Below are 24,567 nucleotides of genomic sequence, written 5' to 3' on the forward strand. Positions count from 1 at the left end.
GCCAACCACCCAGCAGGGACCCAGCTGCAGGTGGGAGGAGAGCCGAGCCACCCTACATGGGTACCCGGCAGGGGTAGCAGCAAGAGGGGAGAGTAATGGCACCAATAGACAGTCATTGCTCTGTTGTCTCCCATCTGGCTCCATGCTCAATGCCATGCCGCTGAGAAGGGGAGAAGCGGGTACTAAATACCCAGGCCAAGGCTTGATGGAGGGGCCAGGCAAGGGCCCTGGTCCAACCCCCCTCTCCCTCCCTCTCGGCCCGCAGCATGAGCTCTCATGCTGTCAGCGTGTGAGAGGCTCATGCTGTCAGCACAGCACATGGTGCAGTGTGCTGTGCTGAAGAGAGGCTACTGAGCTGAGGGGGTGGGAGGATCACACCGTTCCCTAATAGGCGGCTGTTTAAAAAAACAGGGGGAGCGTGGCCATGCCTCCCGTGATTAGATCACGTCCCCAAAATGATACCGGGGTGCAGGCATCTTGGCAGCACTGCTGCTCTCCGCTCCTGTATATCTAATGAGCATTCAATATGCACTGCGCCGGGTCCCCGCTCATTCAATATGCACTGCGCCGGGTCTCCGTACACTAGAAGCAATATATATTCCTTACATTCAGGTGTGTCCACGATTTTCTTAAATATGTTTTGTCAACATAGCACAATTCTATTTTTCCCCCCAGTATTTTTTTTTCCTGCCAGGGACAGGGAGAGTGAGGGATGGCAGGTACAGAGAGTGTGAGTGCTAGCAGGGACAGAGTGAGTGAGTGACAGCAGGAAAAGAGACAGAGTGACAGCGGAGAAAGAGAGATGGGGAGAGTGACAGAGATACAGGGAAAGTGACAGAGAGATGGTAAGATTGACAAAGAGACAGAGGTAGGGAGATAGCAAAGATAGAGGAAGGGATGGCAAAGACAGAGGGAGGGATGGCAGGCAGAGTGACAGCAGGGACAGAGAGATTGACGATATAGAGATTGATGACAGAGAGCGTGATGACAGAGACATACAAGTGGAAAAGAGAAATAATGCAGGGTAAGATTACCTTAGGTTGTGATCAGCGGAGGAGGAGATTGTGTAGGAAGAGAGCAGGGCAGAGAGGGACAGCAGGAGCATGAAGGGGGACAGCAGGGGCAGAGTGACAACAGCAGAAGGGAGGAGAGTCGGGCCACCCCACCCCACATGGGTGCCTGGCAGGGACCACAGCAGTGGCTAGAGGAGGGCTGACTCACCTGGTAGGGATCTACCTGTGGGCAGAAGATGGAGGAGAGCCAGGCCTTCCCACATTCACCTGGCGGGACCACAGCGGCTGTGGGAGGAGGGCCAACCACCCAGCAGGGACCCAGCTGCAGGTGGGAGGAGAGCCGAGCCATCCTACATGGGTACCCGGCAGGGGTAGCAGCAAGAGGAGGGGAGAGTAACGGCACCAATGCCAGGAGGGAAGGGGACCAGCAACACCTACTTACCCCGATGGTCACTCATAGACAGTCATTGCTCTGTTGTCTCCCATCTGGCTCCATGCTCAATGCCATGCCGCTGAGAAGGGGAGGAGTGGGTACTAAATACCCAGGCCCAGGATTGATGGAGGGGCCAGGCAAGGGCCCTGGTCCAACCCCCCTCTCCCTCCCTCTCAGCCCGCAGCATGAGCTCTCATGCTGTCAGCGTGTGAGAAGCTTATGCTGTCAGCACAGCACATGGTGCAGTGTACTGAGCTGAGGGGGTGGGAGGATCACACTGTTCCCTAATAGGCGGCTGTTTAAAAAAAACAGGGGGAGCGTGGCCATGCCTCCCGTGATTAGATCACGTCCCCAAAATGATACCGGGGTGCAGGCATCTTGGCAGCACTGCTGCTCTCCGCTCCTGTATATCTAATGAGTATTCAATATGCACTGCGCCGGGTCCCCGCTCATTCAATATGCACTGCGCCGGGTCTCCGTACACTAGAAGCAATATATATTCCTTACATTCAGGTGTGTCCACGATTTTCTTAAATATGTTTTGTCAACATAGCACAATTCTATTTTTTTCCCCCAGTATTAAGTACAAATCCAAAATCAAAGACAAACGCTAGGCCATCTACTGTATCATGTACTATTTCAATGAATTTTCTTGAGCTAGTTTACTTTCAATGTTATCTTTATTCTACTATTTTGTGATCTTAATTAGCTACAGTATTCACATTATATCCTTCCAACAATGCTATTAACATACTCATAAAAAACGCTGTCAGGAAATTGCTTCTTCTGGATGTAAGGAAAACAATTAGCCCTCTTACACTTCGCAGTCTTTATACCTAAGAGCAGAAGTACAAGAAAACTCATAACATTATCGTAAAGAGAAGAATCCTTAGTAGCGGAATCCGTAAACTGGTATCACAGAAACAGAAGGAAGGGATTACAGTACCGTACAGAGACTTCTCAGATCAGTGACAAAATAATCATCAGTGTATAAAGTAACCAACAAATATGGCTGCTTATGAAATAAACATTAGCAAAAAAGGTATTTGGCTTGATATAGTTTTATTAATCACAAAAAAAGAGAAAGTCAATCCAGGACAGATGGAATTTAAATGAGCCCAGGAAAATAAACGTAAAAGAGAAGGTCAAATTGTCATTGTGCACAGATGCCGTCTTTTGAGGGCTTCAATTGCCCCGATGCGACAGCTATTCACGCTTTGAAGGTGCTCATTACGGAAAGGGAGCGTGGCTTAGTGGGTGCCGGATGACGCTCCAACAGAGGGGATCCCGACAGTCAGCATCCCGACCTCGGGATCCCGACTGCCGATGCTCCGACAAGGGGGATCCCGACTTGAATAGAATAGAGGCTATTCTCCCTTGTGGGGGTCCACGACCGCCATAGACAGTGGCGTAACAATAGCACCGCAGCCCCCGCGGTCGCGGGGAGGCGCAGTGTAAGTGTGGGCGCCGGGTGGCTGCGGTGCTATTGTAATGCCTGCCTGCCTGCTCCCCCGCCTCCCCCATATGCACCGCAGCTTTACCTGTCAGCGATGCGGTGGTCCCGGCTCCCGTCCTGGCTTCATTCTAAGCCTATGGAGACGGACCATTATAAAATGTCCGCCCCCATATAGCGACAGTTCTCTGAAACTGTCTGCTGTATGGGGGCAGACATTTTGTGATGGTCCGTCTCCATAGGCTCAGAATGAAGCCAGGACGGGAGCCGGGACCACCGCAGCGCTGACAGGCATCCCAGCTCCCACCAGCACCGATGACAGCCCGGCTCCCACCCGCTGCCCGCATCGCTGACAGCCGGACTCCTATGTATGTAAGTATGGCTGGTGGGCGAGCGGGCTGGTGATGGCCGGGGGGGGGGGGCGCAAAGAAACTTTTGGCTGGGGGGCTCAAGATTTGAAGTTACGCCACTGGCCATAGAGGGAGAATAGAACCTGTGACGAACGTAGTGAGCCACCTGGCCCACAGCGTGGCGAGCACAGCTAGTGCAGCGAGCCTGCAAGGGGCTTCTTTGCACTCGCCCCCCTGTCGGAGCACTGGCAATCGGGATCCCAACATCAGGATACTGAATGTTGGGATCCCCACTGTCGGAGCCTTATACCACACCTGGTTTAGTGGAGGGTCATGGCAACATGGGACAGATGTAGCCTCATGGCCCGGACCCCACATTTAATGACACTACAGTGGCAAGATTTGGTACTTTGGTGACACCCAGGTACGGTCTGCACCCCTCTTTTGACGCCACTGAATACAGTATTTTACATGGTACATAGGCATGAGCACTACAGGTGTGCCAATACACCTATAGTTGCTGTTGGCACGCCACAGGCAACTAAGCTGCACCATGCATCCTGCCATGCACTTTTTTCTGTCTGGGCAGTGGTTTACTCCTCCCAGTCCACTGCAAATTCTCACATTAGCGACCCATGCTGAAATAGCCCCCTTGTTTGTATCACTAATGTAACAAAAGTGAAATGCACAATTACCTCTGGAATTGCATCCAGCATCCTAAGGATCCAGAAAAAATTTTAACATCTAGCTCAGTGGTCGCCAACCTTAAATCGAATGTGAGCTTTTTGAGAAAAATGGAACCCCCTGAACAGCTACTAAAATTTTTGAAAAAATGCAATAAAATACTGATAGTTTCTCAAGTGGTCTTTTTATATGTTTGCCTAACTTACAGCCCCTGGCTCTCCACATCGATCTGACCATGTCTCTCTCCGTCTTGCAGTGACCTCCATGTACTTCCCACTTACCTCTGCTGTGGGATTGTCAGCTGTGCCGCTTGGTGGTGTGCATCTTTGTGACTTCCTGCCGTAGCCTCTTGTCTGCTCTGAGAGACTGATGCTGGATCACTGTGAAGCTACTTGTAGCTTCATGCTTCTAGCTTCCTGTCTTGTGGTGGGTCTATTAGAGGCACATTGTCAGAGGGCAATTCAGAGCTTGGTACCATCAGCAATAAGGCAGTCACCATAGACACCTCTGGGGACTGCTCCAGTGACTGTATCTAGATATTGGAGATAGCTACTGCTGGGTATATGGTTTTTAGGCTGACCGGGTCTATATCGGCAGCCAAAAAGGCAACCACTCTTGGTTGACAGTCAAAATGGCACATGAAACGGTCGTCATGCAAAAAGGTTGCAATGAGTTCTCGTGATTTTTTTTTTAAAAAACAGACTTGTTCACACTTTAACATCCCAGTGGGAATTTAGGAAGAATTTAATAGTGTGCCGAACTTTTGATTATAGAGCTAGATACTACCGATCTAATGACCCATACCCCTACTGCTGTACCAAATTAATACATGTGGGGGGGTACAAAAAAATGAGAAAACCTCTGCAATTTGCAGTTTTGAGGTTTTTTTTCTGCAAAATGACTTTTGAGATATCACAGGTGAGATATTCAGCTCAATTGAGCAGCGAGACAATAACTTTATATACAGTACTGTTATATTCCCTGCACATGGTACTGTAGATACGAATCTGTGCAGCTATTGTTAATTGTTTCTTGACCCTCTCAGTGTTCTGTCTAATGCCGGTACACACCAGAGCGACCCGCTCACAATCACACGGAGCGCATGACCCGCTGACAATATGCACCATGAGCGGGTTCCGATCCGAACGCGACCCGCACCCGTGTGTATGGTCTTTATTCAGATCCTACTGTACCTGCTGTAGGTAGAATCTGAATAACGACCGGCCAACCCGCGGGCCACGCACCGGATCGGGATCGGACCAAAACAGGCAAAAAGGGCCCAATCTACCTACAATCTACATCCAATCGGTCGGGATTGGATCTAGATTGATGGGATTGGGCCCCTGTCGTTCTGGTGTGTACCCTGCATTAGTCAAGATGAATACTGTCTATATACATAGCCATGGACAGTTTTATCTTACTATACTGTATTTAATGTAAATGTCAACCCAAGATCTCACCATGTTATTTTACCATTGCTTCTTCACCACAAGAGAGTCCTAAGTAGATTTATTGGGCATCTGACATAGGTCTCCTGTGAAAGACCCTACTAATAATAAAGATCAACCCTGAACTAAATTCTATTAGATGCAGTTTACATATCACCTATCAATGCTGAAAACAGAGGAGGTCATTTGAAGCCCTCCTGTGACACTTTAATTATTTACGAGGCTGTGATCAAGGGGGTGCCTAGGCCAAGTCAATAATGTGAAAGCTCACGTGACACTTCCTTTGTACAAGACGTAGGGCCAGGAATTGATTGCGAATATTGATTTTAGTCCAAAGTGTACAAAGTGTATTCCTTCAACAGTTTTTCAATGTTCTCTAATACCTTTCACAGGATTTACAGTATACTGTATGTTCTCTTCCAAAGTTTGTGATAGGGCAGTAGGACTGAAGCCCGGGGAAGGGGGGAGGGGGGGATCCGGGATGAGTCAATATTCTAAATAGGACAAGTGAAGAAGTTGCCTACAGAAACCAATCACATTCAACTTATAGTTTATCAAGTCAATTCTTTAAATTGTAGCTATTTGGTTGCCTATTTTTCCAGCTAACTATGATATTAGAGAAATAGAGACAAGAACACTGCACTAAAATAGTAAAGGACAGTTTAATAATTAAAATCATACGCAATACAATAAAAAACACAATTACACATAAAAACATTGACTAGACAAATCCTCCAGAGGAGATATTTTTGTGAATACTAAAGGGAAGACCACTAAAAGGCAGCTCCAGTCTCAGATATAGAAATTATTAGCAGCTAAGCGGGTAATTAATAGGTTGCAGTTCGTGCAAAAAAGGAACAGTTGTTAATTTGTAGGTTTTAGCTTATAGTTGTAACTTGTAACATCATTTGTTATTGAGGTGAGAAGTCCCAGATTATGGAAACAATGCAGCAATTACTTGTATGATAAATGTAAGACGGTTCATGAAGCAAACTTGAAGGTTTGTTAGTAAGCACAGGCTAAGGGCCAGATGCACTAAGCTTCAAAAGAGATACAATGGAGAGTGATAAACAGCCAGCCAATCAGCTCCTGCCTGATATTTTTCAAACACAGTCTGTGACATGGCAGGTAGGAGCTGATTGGCTGGCTGTTTATCACTCTCCATTTTATCACTTTTGAAGCTTAGGGCCTTATTCTAGTTCACTCTTTCTGACAAAATCCTTCTTAAATGGACAAAACCATGTGCACTGCAGGGGGGCAGATGTATAATGTGCAGAGAGAATTAGATTTGGGTGAGTTATTTTGTTTCTGTGCAGGGTAAATACTGGCTGCTTTATTTTTACACTGGAATATAGATCTCACTTTGAAGTAAAACCCCACCCAAATCTAATTCTCTCTGCACAAGTTACATCTGCCCCACCTGCAGTGCACATGGTTTTGTCCATCTAAGAAGGATTTTGTCAGAAAGAGTGAACTAGAATAAGGCCCTTAGAGAATCTGGCCCTGTAGCTGTTGAAGTTCAGCCCAATTAGGCTGTAATAGTTGCAGCTTTATGTTAATTATATCAAATGAAAATCAGAATTATAGTTACCACTTCTTTATATGAGGAGTGTAGTAAAAACAGTATTTAGGCACTTTTGTATAATGGATACAGGTGGCCACTTGTTGTTTGGAGATTTTCCTGGGCTTCTGGCTCCTGGCTTTTCCTGGTCAGCAGCACTCCAGACCGGCCATATCAGGGTCCGCCCACCGGAAAAATTATCTCCTGTACATCCAAAAAGAACTGGTACCAGAAAAGGCAATGATCCAACGCGTTTCTCCGCCTTTCTAAGCTCAGTGGTTTCCTCGGGGATAGAATAGCTTTATATTTATATATGATATTATACATCTACCTTATAATATGAATGCAAACTCATTCAGTTACAGTATTTGATGCATGGGTATGAAATATGATGTCTTATACACTGTCAGAGCGGCTGGGCTGGGACAGCAACCCCCTGGTGACACCCCAGGCAGGAAAGAAGATCTTCAGATGAAACATGAAGGAATGAACTTTAATTTAACAGTTATTAATAATGAAGCAGAATCACTTGATCACACTGGGAAAGTGACTGCCTGACAGCACAGATGTGAGAGGGAGGTAGAGGGGGAAGGAACTTCTATGTGTGAGAGGAGGGTCGCTGTGGGATATGTGTGTAAGATGGGGGTGGATAGGGAGGGCTGAGGTATATCTGTGAAAATGGGCAGGAGCATGTATAACTGTATACCCCAACTGGGATCGGCGGCAGCCTAAGACTGTGGCATACCTTTTGGTTACTGGGGGTAGATTTATCATTCATCAATCAGGGAAATATGCGCTATCCCCGTACGTTATGGAAGGGGATATCGCTTCCCTTGATCTATGACACCCGCGATGCGGGACCTGCGGCATACGGTGATACGGGGCATGTGTCACATTGGCGCAGGTATTATTTAAATAGTACCTCTAATGTATGAACCGCCGATGTGCACGCCCGCATTGCCATCATCTTCGCCATCTTGATGTGGCGCTGCGGGTCTCCAGCCTACTAATACTCGGTGGGGCTTGCTGGTCTTCGATGTCCTGAAGTAAAAACAGTGCATGCGCCGGGTATGCCGGATGCGGTCAATATGCCGGTGGTCGGAATCCCGACGGACGAAATACTGATGCCGGAATCCCGACCGCCGCAATGCCGGCACTTTGTCCCTCTATGGGTGTCCACGACACCCATAGAGGGAAAATAAAATAGTGTGTCGAGCGTAGCGAGGCACCGGGCCCACTGCATGGTGAGCAGGGCCGGATTATAATGGGGGCACAAGGGGTCAGTACCCCTGGGCCCCCCTCTATCTAGGGGCCCCCTGTGGTTGGCATGTATTTTAAAATTTAATTTTGTTTTTTTGCTAATGGTTTTGTGCATGGGAGTGGGGTAGTGCTGCAGCTTCACCTATCTGCCATTGTGACAATGATTTATGGTGCTGAGCATCAGGAGTCAAGGCACACTGTCTGCACAAGTGTGCAATGCATTAGTGGGAGTTCACTAAGTCCCATAAGAATTTGCACAAGAGGTCAGAGGCTGAGAGGCTTGTGCTGAGCTCTGCTTGGTGGAGCTCATCATATATTTCTCAGGCCTATAAAGCAGCAGCTGCCTTATCATGGGAGGGTTTTTAATCAGAGGCAGCGCTGAGTCTGTCAGGGCTCCTACAGAGTAAGGTACAGAGGAACACAGGCTTTTAATGTGGTATTTTATATATATGTTTATATTAATCCCCCCCTGCAGTTGACCATTGACCAAGCTTATACTGCCATTACATTGTGTTTTGACAGTGTAATATTCTCCTGTGCAGTTTGTGGCCAGTAATGGCATGTAGGAGGGGCTCCCCTTTCTAAAGTGCCCCGGGCCCTCCGAAGGCTTGATCCGTCTCTGATGGTGAGCGCAGCGAGCCCGCAAGGGTGGGTCAATCCACGGCCCCCCATTGTAGGCATTTCGGCGGTCGGAATTCCGGCGTTGGTCTCAATCGTCAGGATTTCGATTACTTCTTCTTTAATTTGAAGATGCTGAAGCCCAGCAGAGTGTTAGAAGGCTGGAGACACAGCGCACAGCCGTTATGGGAGGACGCGTATTCCCATCGGGTGGGGATAACGCACTCCCATAATGTATAGTTAATACATGCAGGTGATGTGCGGGGCCGCTTCACCGCGATAAAGTGGTGAAGCGGAATGGGGCTGATAAGGAATGAAAAACCGGCAATAATAAATCTACCTCTCAAAGACATTTACGTACATAGAGTAATTACTACTAAGCTTACATGGTCCATTACTGTACGAGGTGTATCTGACCTACCGTGTGATTAAATCCTATACAAAGACCCAAGTTGTTTGGGAGCTGTATTACAGGAGCTATGAGGGTCATTTTTAACCATTCGGTTCTTTGACCTTTGTGAGAAAGGTACTGCAACATTATTCAGCAATTTATGCTGCAGATTGCACATTGCATTGTCATGATTTATGATTGCAAAGTACTGACACTTGACACAAGGCTGTATATAGTTTTAAATATACCAATAAAATTTAGTTTCACCAAGTATTGTGGACCTTAACCCTATCTCTGGGGATAAGAGTGTACCCCACCTGAGTTTCTTTCCTCGGTTTGTGCTGTTGTGTTAAATTATTGCTAAACTCAGGGGTGCAGGTGACAGAGGGGGTTGATAATGACCCGAGGAAGTTTGGAGGCATACACACTGGGTGTTTAATGATCGATATCACTCAGAGGGGTTAAAATAAGCAATAATGCTCATTATATCGCCCAATGTGTACGGGGCTTAAGACTTTACCCAATCTAATATAATAGCAAAAATGTATAATATATTCTCTTACAAGCATGGCCCTCTTCCCGAAGTGTGGTGAAGCTCAAAGACAAAGTCTAGGCTAATAGGTTGACCCCAAAAGCTGTAAACACATAAGGATGACACAAGCATAAAGTTGACAAATGAAAAGGTCGTCATTAGCTTTGTATGTTTTTCATGTCATTCATAAAATAACACAGTTTTTTAAAAGCCGACAGCATACTCTCCAACTGTACCGAATTTGCCGGTACAGTACCATTTTTTAACAGTCTGTACCGGCAAATAAAGATTGTACCGAATGTACCGATTTATTTGGTTTTCTTCCCCATTGCTCATGTCAGTCACTGGTGCTCTCATAATTTGTTCTCCTCCGCTCGGTGTCAGCCTGGTGCGCCGGCTCTCCCCTCTCCACCTCACCCGTTCCCAAAAGTGCATTGCGGGCCGGTCCCGTGCGTCATAACGTCATGACATCAGCACCGCGGATCTGGCGCACCCAGGGGAAAGGTCTTAGCCCTCTCCGCATGCGCAGTGAGAAAATTCTGGGTGTGAATCTGCCTGAGGCTGAGTGGGGTGCGGTGGCCAGCGCGTGACCGAGGGGGGGGGATCGGATCTCATCGGAGCCTGAAGCACATTGAAGCACTCACTACACTGCAGCAAGTAGGTGGCTGCACTTATTCAAAAATATTATTTTAAATCTCCTCACTTATGGGTGCACTATGCAAGATGGCGCAACGAGTCGACTCTCACCAGAATGATATAGATTTCTATACCAGTTCTTCTGGGATACACCCCCTTTTCCCATGGCCACACCCCTTTTCACATCTGTTCCAATTTTTTATCCCAAAATGTTGGCGGGTAAGCGACAGTACTTAGAAAAGCTGTTTTGTTTGCAGGACTATGGCAATGTTTACTAAGGGAAGCAATGAAGGACGTATATTATATCTACTATAGGTGTGATGTGGCAAATGGCATTTTACACAGTTTGATATGTGACAAGGGCCCTTATTCTGGTTGGTGCGGTAATACCCGCGTGCGTTCATGCCGCCGATGTTTTGTGTGTGCGCATGTGCAGAGGCGTCTCTGCGCATGTGCGAGCGGGACGCACGGCCACATTCCGCATGAAATGTGTACACTACGAACAGGGGGTGGAGAGGGGTGTGAAGGGCTGTTTGGGCTCATTACCATATGTTTACACCCCGCGTTTCATGGGCGTTCCCATGCAAACGCAGGGCGTACGTATGGTAATGCGGCCGTGACGCACGTGTAGGGGGCGGACATATGACATTGCCGGATGTCAGCTGCCCGCCCAGATCCCTGCTTTTGCACGGAGAAATGCCCGTGTGGTCTGAGGTTGCGGGAGCTGCCTGGCCACTCGGTCCTGTATTCGATGGTCTGCAACTATCGAATGATGGGGGAGGTTCCCTGAGATGGAGGAGGTGTATTCATGAGAAATACACGTGCGGTCCGTTCGGACAGCTTCTTACCGCGTACGGATGGAGTTGGCGATCCGTATGAAAGGCGGGGTTTAGGACGCACGGTGCTGGCCGCATATTCGGATCCGGCCGCACCGATCAGAATAAGGGCCCAGGCCTTTTCTATGTACATTATGGTGAGAAATGATTACCAGTGGAGACACCATACTACGGCTTCATTTTGCATTAGCGTTTCGTCGCTGAAGCATGTTTGCTGGAAATCAGATGTCTTATTGATGAACAGGTTCATGCTTGGACTGATATATCACCAATAATGTTATTAAGGAAAGAATCCATACAGCAATGATTCTTCTGGTTTGGATAAACCATTGTACGCATGATTATTTTTTCTGCAGTTAACAAGTGAAAAAATTTGTTTTCATTAGACAAGATCAGGGAACAGTCATCCGGTGTCGGACATACAGTATGTGACACCGAGTCCGCTGCACTATTTATGTGCATCCTGAGTCTGTCAGTGCATAGTCACAGTGTGATTTATTTAGGACACCTTGCTGTAGTCGCATAGCCCAGCTCCTTTGTGGTTGTCTAGTCATATGAATTACTTTATTCTTCTTCACAGAAGACATTTGCTGTATACACGACTAAGATCATTTGCTAATATGCTGTTGTGTAGGTTAAACAGAACTTGTCCATTTTGAAGAGACAGTTTTTTTCCTTTGGTTCTCTGGTGCGATAGGTGCAAACAATGTGATCGGAATTCTCAAGCGAGCAAATACAAGCAGCAAGTCCTGGTTGTAAATACAGTGACTGCAGTCAGAACCACTGGATATATAGTGCTGTCTTCTCACAGTCAGCATTATCTGTACCTCTCAGTGGCGTAACTACTGTAAGGCAGCCCCAGCTGCTGCTTGGGGGAGCAAGCAGCAGTGGGGTCTGTGTGGGTGCCGGCAACTCGACGCACTGACATGCTGCTGCCTGCCGCTGCCCACTGACTGAGCACTGGAGGCTAGTCAGCTGCAGCGCAGGTGCGGCCTTGGCAGAGACGACAAATCCCCCTACTGATTCAATTGACTGTACACAGATCCGGCTATTGGCTACTGTGTACAGGATGGGCATGCTAGGGTGGCCTGGGATGCGTCGGAGCCAAGGGGAGCAGCAGTGTCTGCTGGTCACTCTTCCTCTCTCCTGCTTCAGCTTCTCCGGTATGCGTGTGATGTCATCACGTCACAAGCTGGGGAAACATGCTGGAGAAGAGCCGGGGGGGGGGGGGGGGGGAGGGGGGGCTTGGGCCCCACAACTCTTTTTGGCAGAGGGGAGCAAAATTTATAGTTACGCCACTGGTACCTCTTTTACCCCTTGGCATATTTCTGCCTGGTCGAGGTGCGGTGTGAAAGTATCAAGCCTACTAACCTGGGTTGAGCAACCAGCAATTCGACCCAGGTTATAAGAGGTTAAACCCAGGTCGCCCTGTGTATATTGGGCAGACCTAGTTTCATATAGGTGTATTAAAGATCATTTTCAAATGTGCAAATTTAGGCCCATGATTCGGAGGGCATGACCGCAAATTGCAAGTTTTTTTATACAGATATGGAAGTAAGCTTTTTGGGGTATCTACGTCCTATTCTTTATATTTACAAAAAAAAGTTTTTAGAAAAATAACTTAAAAAAATCAGGTGTCATTCTATATCCTTTGCAGGGTGCTGTTTTCTTTACGAATAAGTAGGTATGGTTATTTAAATTGGCATAACGGTACTTGTTTCCTAGAACGGCCACAATCGTGAGTGATCGTGGCTCTTAATTAAGGGACACGATCCTCACGATGTGGCCGATTTTTTACAATTTTTTCCCTTTGAATGACAGAAATCGGGTCAATCGGTCGGTCGCGACCAATTAAAATCGGCCGCGATGCGACCGACCGATTGACCCGATTTTTCCATAGACTTCAATGTTAAAAAATCTTTTAACATTGAAATCGGGAGGATCGCGTCGGTCTTGTGCCATTATAATGGCACAAGATGAGATGGACTTGATTAAGTCCATCTCACATAGGGAAAAATGATAAAAAAGGTGAAATGGGCCAATATGACCCATTTCACATTTTTTATGTGCCCGCCATGACCCCACGATAGACGTCAACCCGAAGCGTGGCGAGCGCAGCGAGCCCGCGAGGGGCGGCGGTGCGCGTCCTCCGACCTTTTCATTCCCCTACTATCCACTAGGGCGTGGAGTGAGAATAGAATAGTGTGGCGAGCGCAGCGAGCCACCGAGCCCGAAGCGTGGCGAGCGCAGCGAGCCCCGCGAGGGGACGCGTATACCTGTGAAGTTATACGCGTCCCCTCGCGGGGCTCGCTGCGCTCGCCACGCTTTGGGCTCGGTGGCTCGCTGCGCTCGCCACACTATTCTATTCTCACTCCACGCCCTAGTGGATAGTAGGGGAATGAAAAGGTCGGAGGACGCGCACCGCCGCCCCTCGCGGGCTCGCTGCGCTCGCCACGCTTCGGGTTGACGTCTATCGTGGGGTCTAGCCCACTTAGTAACATTTGGGGGGGCAATTGAAAATAATCAGGTGAAAAAAAAAAAAAAATCGGGTGAAAAATCGGTCGGTCGGATCGGTCGCATCGTATGCGACCAAATCGCATGCGATGCGATCGATCCGATTTTTTATCTTACGACCACAACGATCTAAATCGTTGTGGCCGTGCTAGGAAACAAGTACCGGCATAACACCCCTGTAATAAGAACAAAAGTGATTTACCTTGTGACTGATAGAAGACATAAATGAGGATTTAACAAGCAGTATTATAGGAGACCAAAAAAAAAAATCAAGTTAATGAAAAGTGTGAAATGCTGAAATGCTAAAATGGCAATAAAGTTACATGCATTGTTATTTTCACCCATGCACATTTTCAGCAGGACTCACCAACATTAGCTCAGACTTCCAGAAAAGGAATGCTGTATATATATATATATATATATATATATATATATATATATATATATATATATATATATATATATATATATATATATATATATATATATATATGGTCTGGCACTCTGCCTTAAGATGCAAAGACCCCGGTGCCCTTCAAAATTATTGAATAACACTGATAGGCCAACGTTTCAGGGCTGGCACGCCCACCCAATCCATTGATTCACTTTGTTGCCTTGACAAAGGGCCAACAAACGTGCCAGCCCAGAAACGTTGGCCTATTCATTGTTTTAAATACACGTTTTTCAAAATGCCCAGAGTGCCATCATTTTTTTCATCAGTATATATATGTATTCACGGACCCTGTTTTAACCACAATCTGAGGACATTTGCGCTGGGTATCGCATATACCTATATATATCTATATCTGTTACTCTGCTGTTTCCAGTTTTGGATTGTACCTTGAAGAAGGGGCGCTGACCCCGAAAATACATGTATTCGGTGACATCCATTTACTAAAAGTTTTTTATCTGCAATTGGAGTGCCTTTTCATTGGAGGACTGTTTGTATTACTTAAAGTGCACCCAAGCCAGCTGACCCTGAGACCCCCGAGTGCCGGCATATAGTGGGATATATATATATGGGGTCAGTCTGTGAGAAAGGCTGCTTAGCCGAAACGGTACCGTCGACTGCCAACTGCCTAAAAACTGCAAGGATGGGTGATTATATGTGTGACCCTCACTATCTTTATTAAGAATTATTTTTTGCATATAAGTCTGACGCTCAAAAACTTTATTGACCAGCAATAAATTGTGCTTGATTGGACTTTAAAACCCAAGGAGTGCTGTCCTCTGTATATCCCAGGATATCAAGTTTTCTTATATTTCTATGTGGACCTGGCACCCAACATAAGCTCTGCAAGGTGTGCGGACTTCCCAAAGTTTTCCTATATATATATATATATATATATATACAGGAACAGAGGTGCGGCACTCAGGTCTATTAATTTAAAAAACGACAGTACAGTGTCATATTTTCAACGTTTCTGTGCTCCTTTATTGGCACTATCGTCAGGATGCAAACAGGTAAGTGAATAAAGTTTAAACAACATTACAGGTGATCAGGAGGAGGGAGCAGCAGACGAGGCCCTCCAATCAAAGAGTTCTGACGTCAGCTGCCAGCCCCCACCACATTGTGCATACATCACACAAATCAAGTTACAAAAAAAAAAAGTTTAAAATATCTAGACAGAACAATAGATGCATATATATTACCATGGAAACAATTTGATACAGTTATTAAACATGATTTTTTGGACATAGTAGTTAAAGATAATTTATAAGAGTTCAGAAGGCAGCAAAAGATAAATATTCGTTATCTTTTGCTGCCTTCTGATCTCTTATAAATTATCTTTAACTACTATGTCCAAAAAATCATGTTTAATAACTGTATCAAATTGTTTCCATGGTAATATATATATGCATCTATTGTTCTGTCTAGATAATTTTAACTTTGTTTTTTATTTTTGTTTTTTTGTAACTTTATTTGTGTGATGCATGCACAATGTGGAGGAGGCTGGGAGCTGACGTCAGGACTCTTTGATTGGTGGGCGACGTCTGCTGCCCCCCCCCCCCCTTCTGATCACCTGTAATGTTATTTAAACTGTTTTCACTTACCTGTTTGCATCCTGACGATAGTGCCAATAAAGGAGCACAGAAACAATGAAAATATGACACTATACTGTCATTTTTTAAATGAATACAGCAGGAACTGAGGCCCTTATTCTAGTTCACTCTTTCTGACAAAATATTTCCTAGATGGACAAAACCATGTGCACTGCAGGTAAGGCAGGTGTAAAACCCCACCCAAATCTAATTATCTCTGCACAAGTAACACCTGCCTCCCCTGCAGTGCACATGGTTTTGTCCATCTTAGAAATATTTTGTCAGAAAGAGTGAACTAGAATAAGGGCCTCAGTTCCTGCTGGAGCCTACTGAAAAATAGCCCTCTATATATATATATATATATATATATATATATATATATATATATATATATATATATATATATATATGAAATGGCGAAGGGGGGGCCTCACAGTGCGCTCAATGGGAGTAACGGAAAGAGCTGCAACCCTGAAAGGGTCCCCTGTTAGATGGGACCCGGTTAGAGAAATGGAGAAATACAGGGTTTTCAGGGTGCGCTAAAGACCTTATATAATTAAACTGTACAATTCAAATGACAGTAAAAAACAATTTATTAAAAGGTTGCTCACAGGAGCGTAGCAGTATATAGACAAGGTCCGATTACAGATACTGTAAACCGATGGGATAACAACAATCTGTACAGTTAAATAGTGGATGGATGTCCATAAACGTCAGTTAAGCCCAACGCGTTTCGTCGTTCACACGACTTCCTCAGGGGCATGGTACAATACGATAGTCAAACAAATCAATGGTTGAACTCTAGGATACTCCTAGGAAGCGCAATATTTTGGCTGTAGAGACTTGAAGGATATACAGATATAGGCGTGGTGTCCAGTCTTCCAGTCGATGTAGAGTGTACTGCTAGGTTTCACTATTGTGGAGCCTAGCAGTACTCTCTACATCGACTGGAAGACTGAATACCTTTTTGCACATCGAGAATCTTTATTCCCATACCCATATACACTACGGCTAGTGGACACCACGCCTATATCTGTATATCCTTCAAGTCTCTACAGCCAAAATATTGCGCTTCCTAGGAGTATCCTAGAGTTCAACCATTGATTTGTTTGACTATCGTATTGTACCATGCCCCTGAGGAAGTCGTGTGAACGACGAAACGCGTTGGGCTTAACTGACGTTTATGGACATCCATCCACTATTTAAGTGTACAGATTGTTGTTATACCATCGGTTCACAGTATCTGTAATCGGACCTTGTCTATATACTGCTACGCTCCTGTGAGCAACCTTTTAATAAATTGTTTTTTACTGTCATTTGAATTGTACAGTTTAATTATATAAGGTCTTTAGCGCACCCTGAAAACCCCGTATTTCTCCATATATATATATATATATATATATACATATATATATATATATATATATATACATACTGTGTGTACTAAGCTGCTACACAGCCTTATGCATTTTTCTTCTTCAATTTCTCCTCTCCTGCATTTCTTCTTCCCCCTTCTCCTTCCCCATCTCTCCTCCTTCTCACCCCCTTCTTCCTCTTCCTGCTGTGTCATCTCTGTGATTCTATTGGTCATTTCCGGATCACTTGTGTAGAAAAATAATCGCTCGCAATGTTTTCTGATACGTTTCAAATCACACGGATAGTATGTGTCATCTTTTGTCTGTTACATAATTCCATGCGTAAGTCTTTTCCTTTATCCAACTATTTTCATTGTTATCTAGCTTTAGCCACAAAAACGTATTTTCTCTTTACATCTGCAGATGAGTTTAAATCCTACATGAGACGCTTACCCAGCAGCCACTTCTTGAGTATTGGAGCCATTCACCAGCACTGGGGAAATGATTGGGAATTGCAAAGCCGTTACAAACTGCTGCAGAACTCACTCGACGTACAACGACAAAAGATGCAGCACACAGCACGAAAGCTATTTGGACTCAGCCTGCGCTGTCGACACAATCCCACGCACCAGCTACCCAGAGAAAGGTATATACTGTAGGTTTTCCTGCTTGACCTGGTAACAGACTGTAATTCAAATACTGAACTCAAATACTGCTGTCACCGATTAAACAAATGTGATCAATGGTAAAATATCTAGAGATTTATATTTATCATAATCACTATATTACTTAATCATACTTGCCTACTTTTCAAAATTAGTTTCAGAGAGATTATAGTTGGTAGTGGAATTTTGCACAGCGCCCCATTGAGGGGCGTGTCATGCTGCTCCCAAAGGGCGTGACTAGTTCCATATATGGAGAGATTGTGAAAAGAGATTGTGAACGTGGCACCTAGAAGCGTGTGTACTGCAACATCTGAGGGGAATCTTTTAAAATGACTTATATCCAAATGTAGATGAGCCCCCAAAGCAGTTAGTAAGAGCTACTATACTTGGTAAAGTGCTGGGAAATGGCGCTGATGATTCAATGTAAATGTATCTGTCTCTCATTCCTTTTTTCCCAAAAAATTTAACAGTGTAATGTGGGCTAGGTGACATGAGGGAGATTGCTTGACTAATGAGGGAGAGAGGGAGATTGCTGTTATTTCAGGGAGTCTCCTGCAGAATGCAGGAGGGGAGGTAACTATGATGTAACAGTGTAATGAGGGCTAGGTGACATGAGGGAGATTTCTAGACTAATGAGGGAGAGAGGGAGATTGCTGCTCTGTCAGGGAGTCTCCTGCAGAATGCTGGAGGGGAGGTAACTATGATGTAACCGTGTAATGTGGGCTAGCTGACATGAGGGAGATTGCTAGACTAATGAGGGAGAGAGGGAGATTGCTGCTATGTCAGGGAGTTTTCTGCAGAATGCAGGACGGGAGGTAACTATGATGTAACAGTGTAATGTGGGCTAGTTGACATGAGGGAGATTTCTAGACTAATGAGGGAGAGAGGGAGATTGCTGCTATATCAGGGAGTCTCCTGCAGAATGCAGGAGGAGAGGTAACTATGATGTAACCATCTGATGTTGGCTAGGTGACATGAGGGAGATTGCTAGACTAATGAGGGAGAGAGGGAGATTGTTGTTATTTCAGGGAGTCTCCTGCAGAATGCAGGAGGGGAGGTAACTATGATGTAACCGTCTAATGTGGGCTAGGTGACATGAGGGAGATTGCTAGATTAATGAGGGAGAGAGGGAGATTGTTGTTATTTCAGGGAGTCTCCTGCAGAATGCAGGAGGGGAGGTAACTATGATGTAACCGTCTAATGTGGGCTAGGTGACATGAGGGAGATTGCTAGATTAATGAGGGAGAGAGGGAGATTGTTGTTATTTCAGGGAGTCTCCTGCAGAAAGCAGGAGGGGAGGTAACTATGCCCTTAATTCAACAAGGATTGTTAATCAGAGATTTGCATTCACAGACAGGCTAATCACGATGCATTCGCAAATCCATATCCCATTCCCGAAACATCGAAGAAACTTTGCCATCTGTGCAAATGTAGTAATGAGTAGGTCGAGGCTTCTGCCTGGGCATGCCTGTGTTTTACAGACACTTCCCAAAAATGGCAGGTTTCCACCCCCAAACGCCGGCTTCCTGTCCGTCAGGCTCCAGCCACATTGCGTTTAGGATCCATATGTGTTTCCAGCCACTGATTCTTTGCACATTTGCGATGAATACGGTATGCATGCGCAATCGGCCAATTATCACTCCCTTTGCAAATTCTCTCATTTGCGATCCAAGCTAATATAGGCTCGTTACCTTCTTATTCCCCCCAGTATGTTGGCTAAGCCTATAACAAAGGGGTCAGGGAACTTCTTTTACCCCAAAATATATTTAGATACGCCGCCGAAATCATATCATTGTAATATACACTGTACCCCCAGAAATTGATGATGTATCCTGCTAGTACCGTACACAGTCACAAAGAGAAGAAAAAAAGGTAGTTGTAGTGGATGCGGAGTTGAGGTGTTTATTATATTTATGGAGGTATTCTCCAAATTAAAAGGTGGGGAATCCTGTTAATCTTTATTGGTTCATGGATTCAGGAGACACCCACTAGAGTTGTGAAATTGAAGAGGTTAAAATTCTATAACATACAACATACATGTACACAATAAAGTGAAAAGAGAGTGACAAATAAGCGTTTGAATAGACTTTTTAAAATGTAGGTAGATTTTTTGATTTCTAGATTTTATCTAGTTGGTAGGATTGCACCCCCGCTAGCTAATCTAAATATAGCGGTGTAAATACCCCTAAAATATAGGGTTACAATTTTCCTTTGTGTGCAGATTTCAACCAAACCCCTCTTTCTACCCTAGTACCGTACACAGCCTGGTAGCAATTGATGATGATGATCACCATGTATGTGGTACAAAATTTGTATGTGCATGCATATAGAGTCATATGCATGCCCGGCTGTGTCTCGGCAGCGAGACCATCCATTACCCCCAGGAATTAAATTTTGAACCCATTTTGGGTAACTTACCACTGTTCCCTGACCACTGCTGTAAAAGTCTATATAGAAATGTTTGAGGCTGGCAGGACTGAGCATAAGACAATTTGGGGCAGATGTATTAACAAGAGATAAATCCAAGGGTGATAAGGAGAGATAAATGTCCAGCCAATCACCAGCTAACTGCCATGTTACAGCCTGTGTTTGAAAAAAGTCAGTAAGGAGCTGATTGGCTGGACGTTTATCTCTCCTTATCACACTTGCATTTATATCTTGTTAAGGCTTAATACATCTGTCCCTTTGGGAGAAAGGGAGCATGATTCATTGTGCTACAGCACATTTATAACATGTGAGTGGGTGGCATTAACTCAGACATTACGCGTTAAGGCCCCCATACATTAGTCCAACTTGTCCTAGGGACATCGGGCTTGATTTCTCCTGCAGCTCCCCGGGAGGGGGATACACGATTAGGCACTTGATGTGCCAAATTTTGCATATGATAAATCTCATGGATTTATCATATGCAGTCCCCGGGGAGCTGCAGGGGGAGAGCCGGGTGGGGGACGCTGGGGAGAAGCAGGGAACAGCTGGGCAGGGTGAGCTGACAAATAGTCAGCTGGCCGGGGACACTGTTTATCCGGGCATGGGGAGAGGCTGGCAGGGGCAGTGTACACATAGGCAGCGGGCGGGGGGACGCCAGTGTACCGGCGAGAGGAACAGCTCACGTGCTGGGCAGGACCAGGCAGACGCAGCTTCAAGGAATAAAAAAAAACAATACAAAGAATGGGGAGCCAGTGATTGGCTGAGAGCTCTCTCAGCCAATTGCTGATTGGCTGAGAGAGCTCTCAGCCAATCACTGCCTCACCATTCGTTTGTATTGAAGCTGCGTCTGCCTGGTCCTCCTGCCCAGCAGTGAGCTGTTCCCCTCGCCGGTTCAGCGGCGTCCCCCCGCCCGCTGTCTATATAGTGTCAGCTGCCCCTGCCAGCCTCTCCCCATGCCCGGCATCCCCCGCCTGCTGACTATTTGTCAGCTCACCTTCCCCGGCGTCCCCCACCCGCTGACCCTGCCCGGAGACTGCACATAAGATTTAGGAAATCTTATGTGCAGCCGGTGCGACTGCCCGACTCCGATCCGATGCGCACAGGACCGCGCATCGGGTCGGATAGGGTGTCAAAACATGCGATTTGGGACAATTTCTCAGCCCGATTCATCCGAATCGGGTGAAATCGGGCCCAAATCGCATAATGTATGGGGGCCTTTACGATTCAACTTAGACAGTACATGTGGTTAATGTAAGTTATTGCTGAGCCTAATGACTCCAACGGAGGAACATGGCGTTGACATTAAGGGAATAGGGACATGAAGATGATAATGCGGAAGGGATATGAGAATGTTGATTGTAGAGGATACAATGCTTATATATCAAGCAACATCAGTGTATACGTTGTAATACACACAAATAGATCTATGCTTTTAACTACAATATTGCCGCTGAGCTAGAATACTGATTATCATATTAAACCACAATACATCATTAAATATGAAAAAATAAAAGTATATATAAAATGATTTTATAGGAATTATTTTAGTTTCTCGCTGTTTGGAGTCAGATTGCAAACACTTCCGCTTCTGACATATTAGGATGCCAGAGAGGCGTTGCCGTAGCAAAGCACAGGCTTTGTAACCACTCATGCAGCAACGCTTTGTACATACATATTAAATATGAGATCCATTTCCCTGCTCACAGATGGGGCAGGGTGCAGTCTATTGAGCTGATCCATTTAAAGGATTAATTGGAGAAGCCATGCTGTTTTCTGACAGATACAGCATCTCATTAATTTAGCCTGGGATTTATTCAGTCCAACAAATGGGTATCGACTAAATTCTATTTGATAAATTGTAATGTATCTTTTAAAGAGACGTATCATTAGAATTCTAAATACTCTATCATATAAAATATACACATTTTAGGGTGATTTCGGGTCATAAGGCCCCCATACACTAGCCGATTTTGGTCAGATTTCGGCCAGATCAGTCGGATCTGGCCGAAATCGGACCAAAATTGGCTAGTTTTGATGGCCCCTCAGATCCGATGCGCGGTCCCGTGCGCATCGGATCTGCGTCGGGTGGTCGGACCTGCTGCACGTCCGACCACCCGACTTGGGACCTAGTGGGGCGGCGCGGCGGTGGAGGGAGCAGGGGGAGCTGGGGACGCTGCGGGGGACACAGGCGGCATAGAGCCGGGCAGGGGGAGCCGGGAGCTGTCAGTACTGAATAAAAAAAAAAGCCCATACAATGAATGGGCGGCCTGTGATTGGCTGAGCACTCTCTCAGCCAGTCAGCAATTGGCTGAGAGAGCGCTCAACCAATCACAAGCTGCCCATTCATTGTATAGGCTCTCTCTTTTCTAGCACTGACAGATCCCGGCTCCCTCTGCCCGGCTCTATGCCGCCTGTGTCCCCCGCAGCGTCCCCAGCCCCCCCTGCTCCCACCAGCAGCCCTGCTCTGTAGCCCCCCCCCCCCTGCTCCCCGGGTTTTTTACATGTGATAAATCGAGACGATTTATCACATGTAAAAAATGGCACATCAAGTGCCAATCTAATCAAGCTCCCAGGGGAGCAGCCGGGGAAGCTCAGGGGGAAGTCTGGGGCGACTTGTCCTAAGGACAAGTCGCCCTAGTGTATGGGGGCCATTAGGGGCAGATGTATTAAGCCTGGAGAAGAGATAAAACTGGAGATAAAGTGGAGATGAAAGGAGATAAAGCACCAGCCAATCAGCTGTGTTTGAAAATGACAGTTGGTAGTTGATTGGCTGGTGCGTTATCTCCTTTCACTTTATCTCCAGTTTATGTCTTCCCCAGGCTGAATACATCTGCCCCAAAGAACCTACAAGGAATAATGTAAAGTGCCACCCATTTGTTTTATGTTACAGCAGTTTTGATCTACTACATGTTTTCATGGTATCAACAGTCATTAGGTTGACCACTATTGGTGGACAGGCCAAAGGTTGACACATTAATAAGGTCGAAATGGCTTAGGTCAACTGGGTCGAAAGGTTGACACAAGCAATAGATGACAAGTTTTTCGCTGATTTGGTGTCTATGTGGACATACTTCGACATGGGCACCATATAAATGTAGTGCTTCGCTCGCCATGCTTTCCATTGTCCACCTATTGTATGTGTCGACCTTGTGACCGTTTTGACCTAAGGTATGTCAACATTTTGCATGTGTTGACCTAGGACCTATTTATTGTCGACTTGCCGACCGTGTGACATTTGAACAGTGTACTTTCTGTGTGTAATAACGAGACACTGTAGGTAGAAATCTAACAGCCTGTGAAATGAAGTATCGGAATGAATCGGGCGGGTACTGTAGGCCTGATTTTGAAGCGGCGATACATGAAAAGACAAAATCAGGCCAAGTTTTCCTTTCAAATCATTGCCACTTTAAAAAAGTATTGGGTAGACTCACTGAAATCATGGAAGCCGTATTAGCTTTTCACCTATTTCATTTGTACTTCAGTATAAGTGACACTTAGGGGTCAATTTACTAAGATGGGAGTTCTATTGAAGATGTTGCTATGGGCAACCACATCAGAATCTACTTCTTATTTATTTAAAACCTTCTAGAGTTTAGGGGTGGCCAAATCTGTCCTCAAGATCTACCAACGGTGCATGTTCTCCAGGCAACCTGTGGATCTATAGTAGGAATGAATGCATCAGGTTTTAAAATGTGACAGTTAGTAATGACTGCAGCTGTGCACCAGCTAGGTGACCTGGGAAATGTGACAGTTAGTAATGACTACAGCTGTGCACCAGCTAGGTAACCTGAAAAACGTGGACTGCTGGTAGATCTGGAGGACCGGTTCGACCACCCCTGTTCTAGAATATACAGACGGAGCAGCTCTCATTAGAGCTGTCCCTAGTGATTCTTTCGCCAATTGCCGCTGCTTGCCATCTGCTAGAATGCGGGAGATGCTGGCTCGCCTTGTTCTGATGGAGCCCGCCGCCGCCCTCTGCCACCTCCCCACCGCTCCCCGCAGCTCCCCACACCCCCCCCCCTCCTAACCCTGCCCATCTCTCCCTGAAGCGGAGACGGGCAGGGATTCTGCTCCCCACTGCCGTTTAAAGGGGACACGCCTGCGTGTGAGATGCTCATACGTCCCTGTCAGATGCAGCGCCTCTCCGCCAGCGTGCGCCAGCGTGGGGAATCTGGCGATTCCCTGAGCTGGCTGAGAGGTGCGACATCTATCATAGATAGCCTCTGATTGGCCCATAGTAACATCCTATCTTCAATAGAACTCTCATCTTAATAACTTAGACTATGTATTGGCACAATACTTTATACGGTATTTTGTAACATACTGTCAAAATAACTAGAGATACTGT

At 45.9% G+C, this 24,567-nt stretch overlaps 1 protein-coding gene across 2 annotated transcripts in view; it reads left to right on the forward strand.

Moving 5' to 3' along the window:
- Positions 1-24,567, forward strand: part of BRINP1 (BMP/retinoic acid inducible neural specific 1) — a 214,928-nt gene that overhangs the window by 181,885 nt on the left and 8,476 nt on the right. For both annotated transcript variants that reach the window (XM_083161031.1, XM_083161030.1), the window contains one exon: positions 17,551-17,773. In XM_083161031.1, the coding sequence (XP_083017157.1) occupies positions 17,551-17,773 (223 nt within the window). The remainder of the gene's footprint in view (positions 1-17,550; positions 17,774-24,567) is intronic.

This window comes from Crinia signifera, chromosome 9 (assembly GCF_055691185.1).
Source record: "Crinia signifera chromosome 9, ASM5569118v1, whole genome shotgun sequence".
Taxonomy (NCBI): Eukaryota; Metazoa; Chordata; class Amphibia; order Anura; family Myobatrachidae; genus Crinia; species Crinia signifera.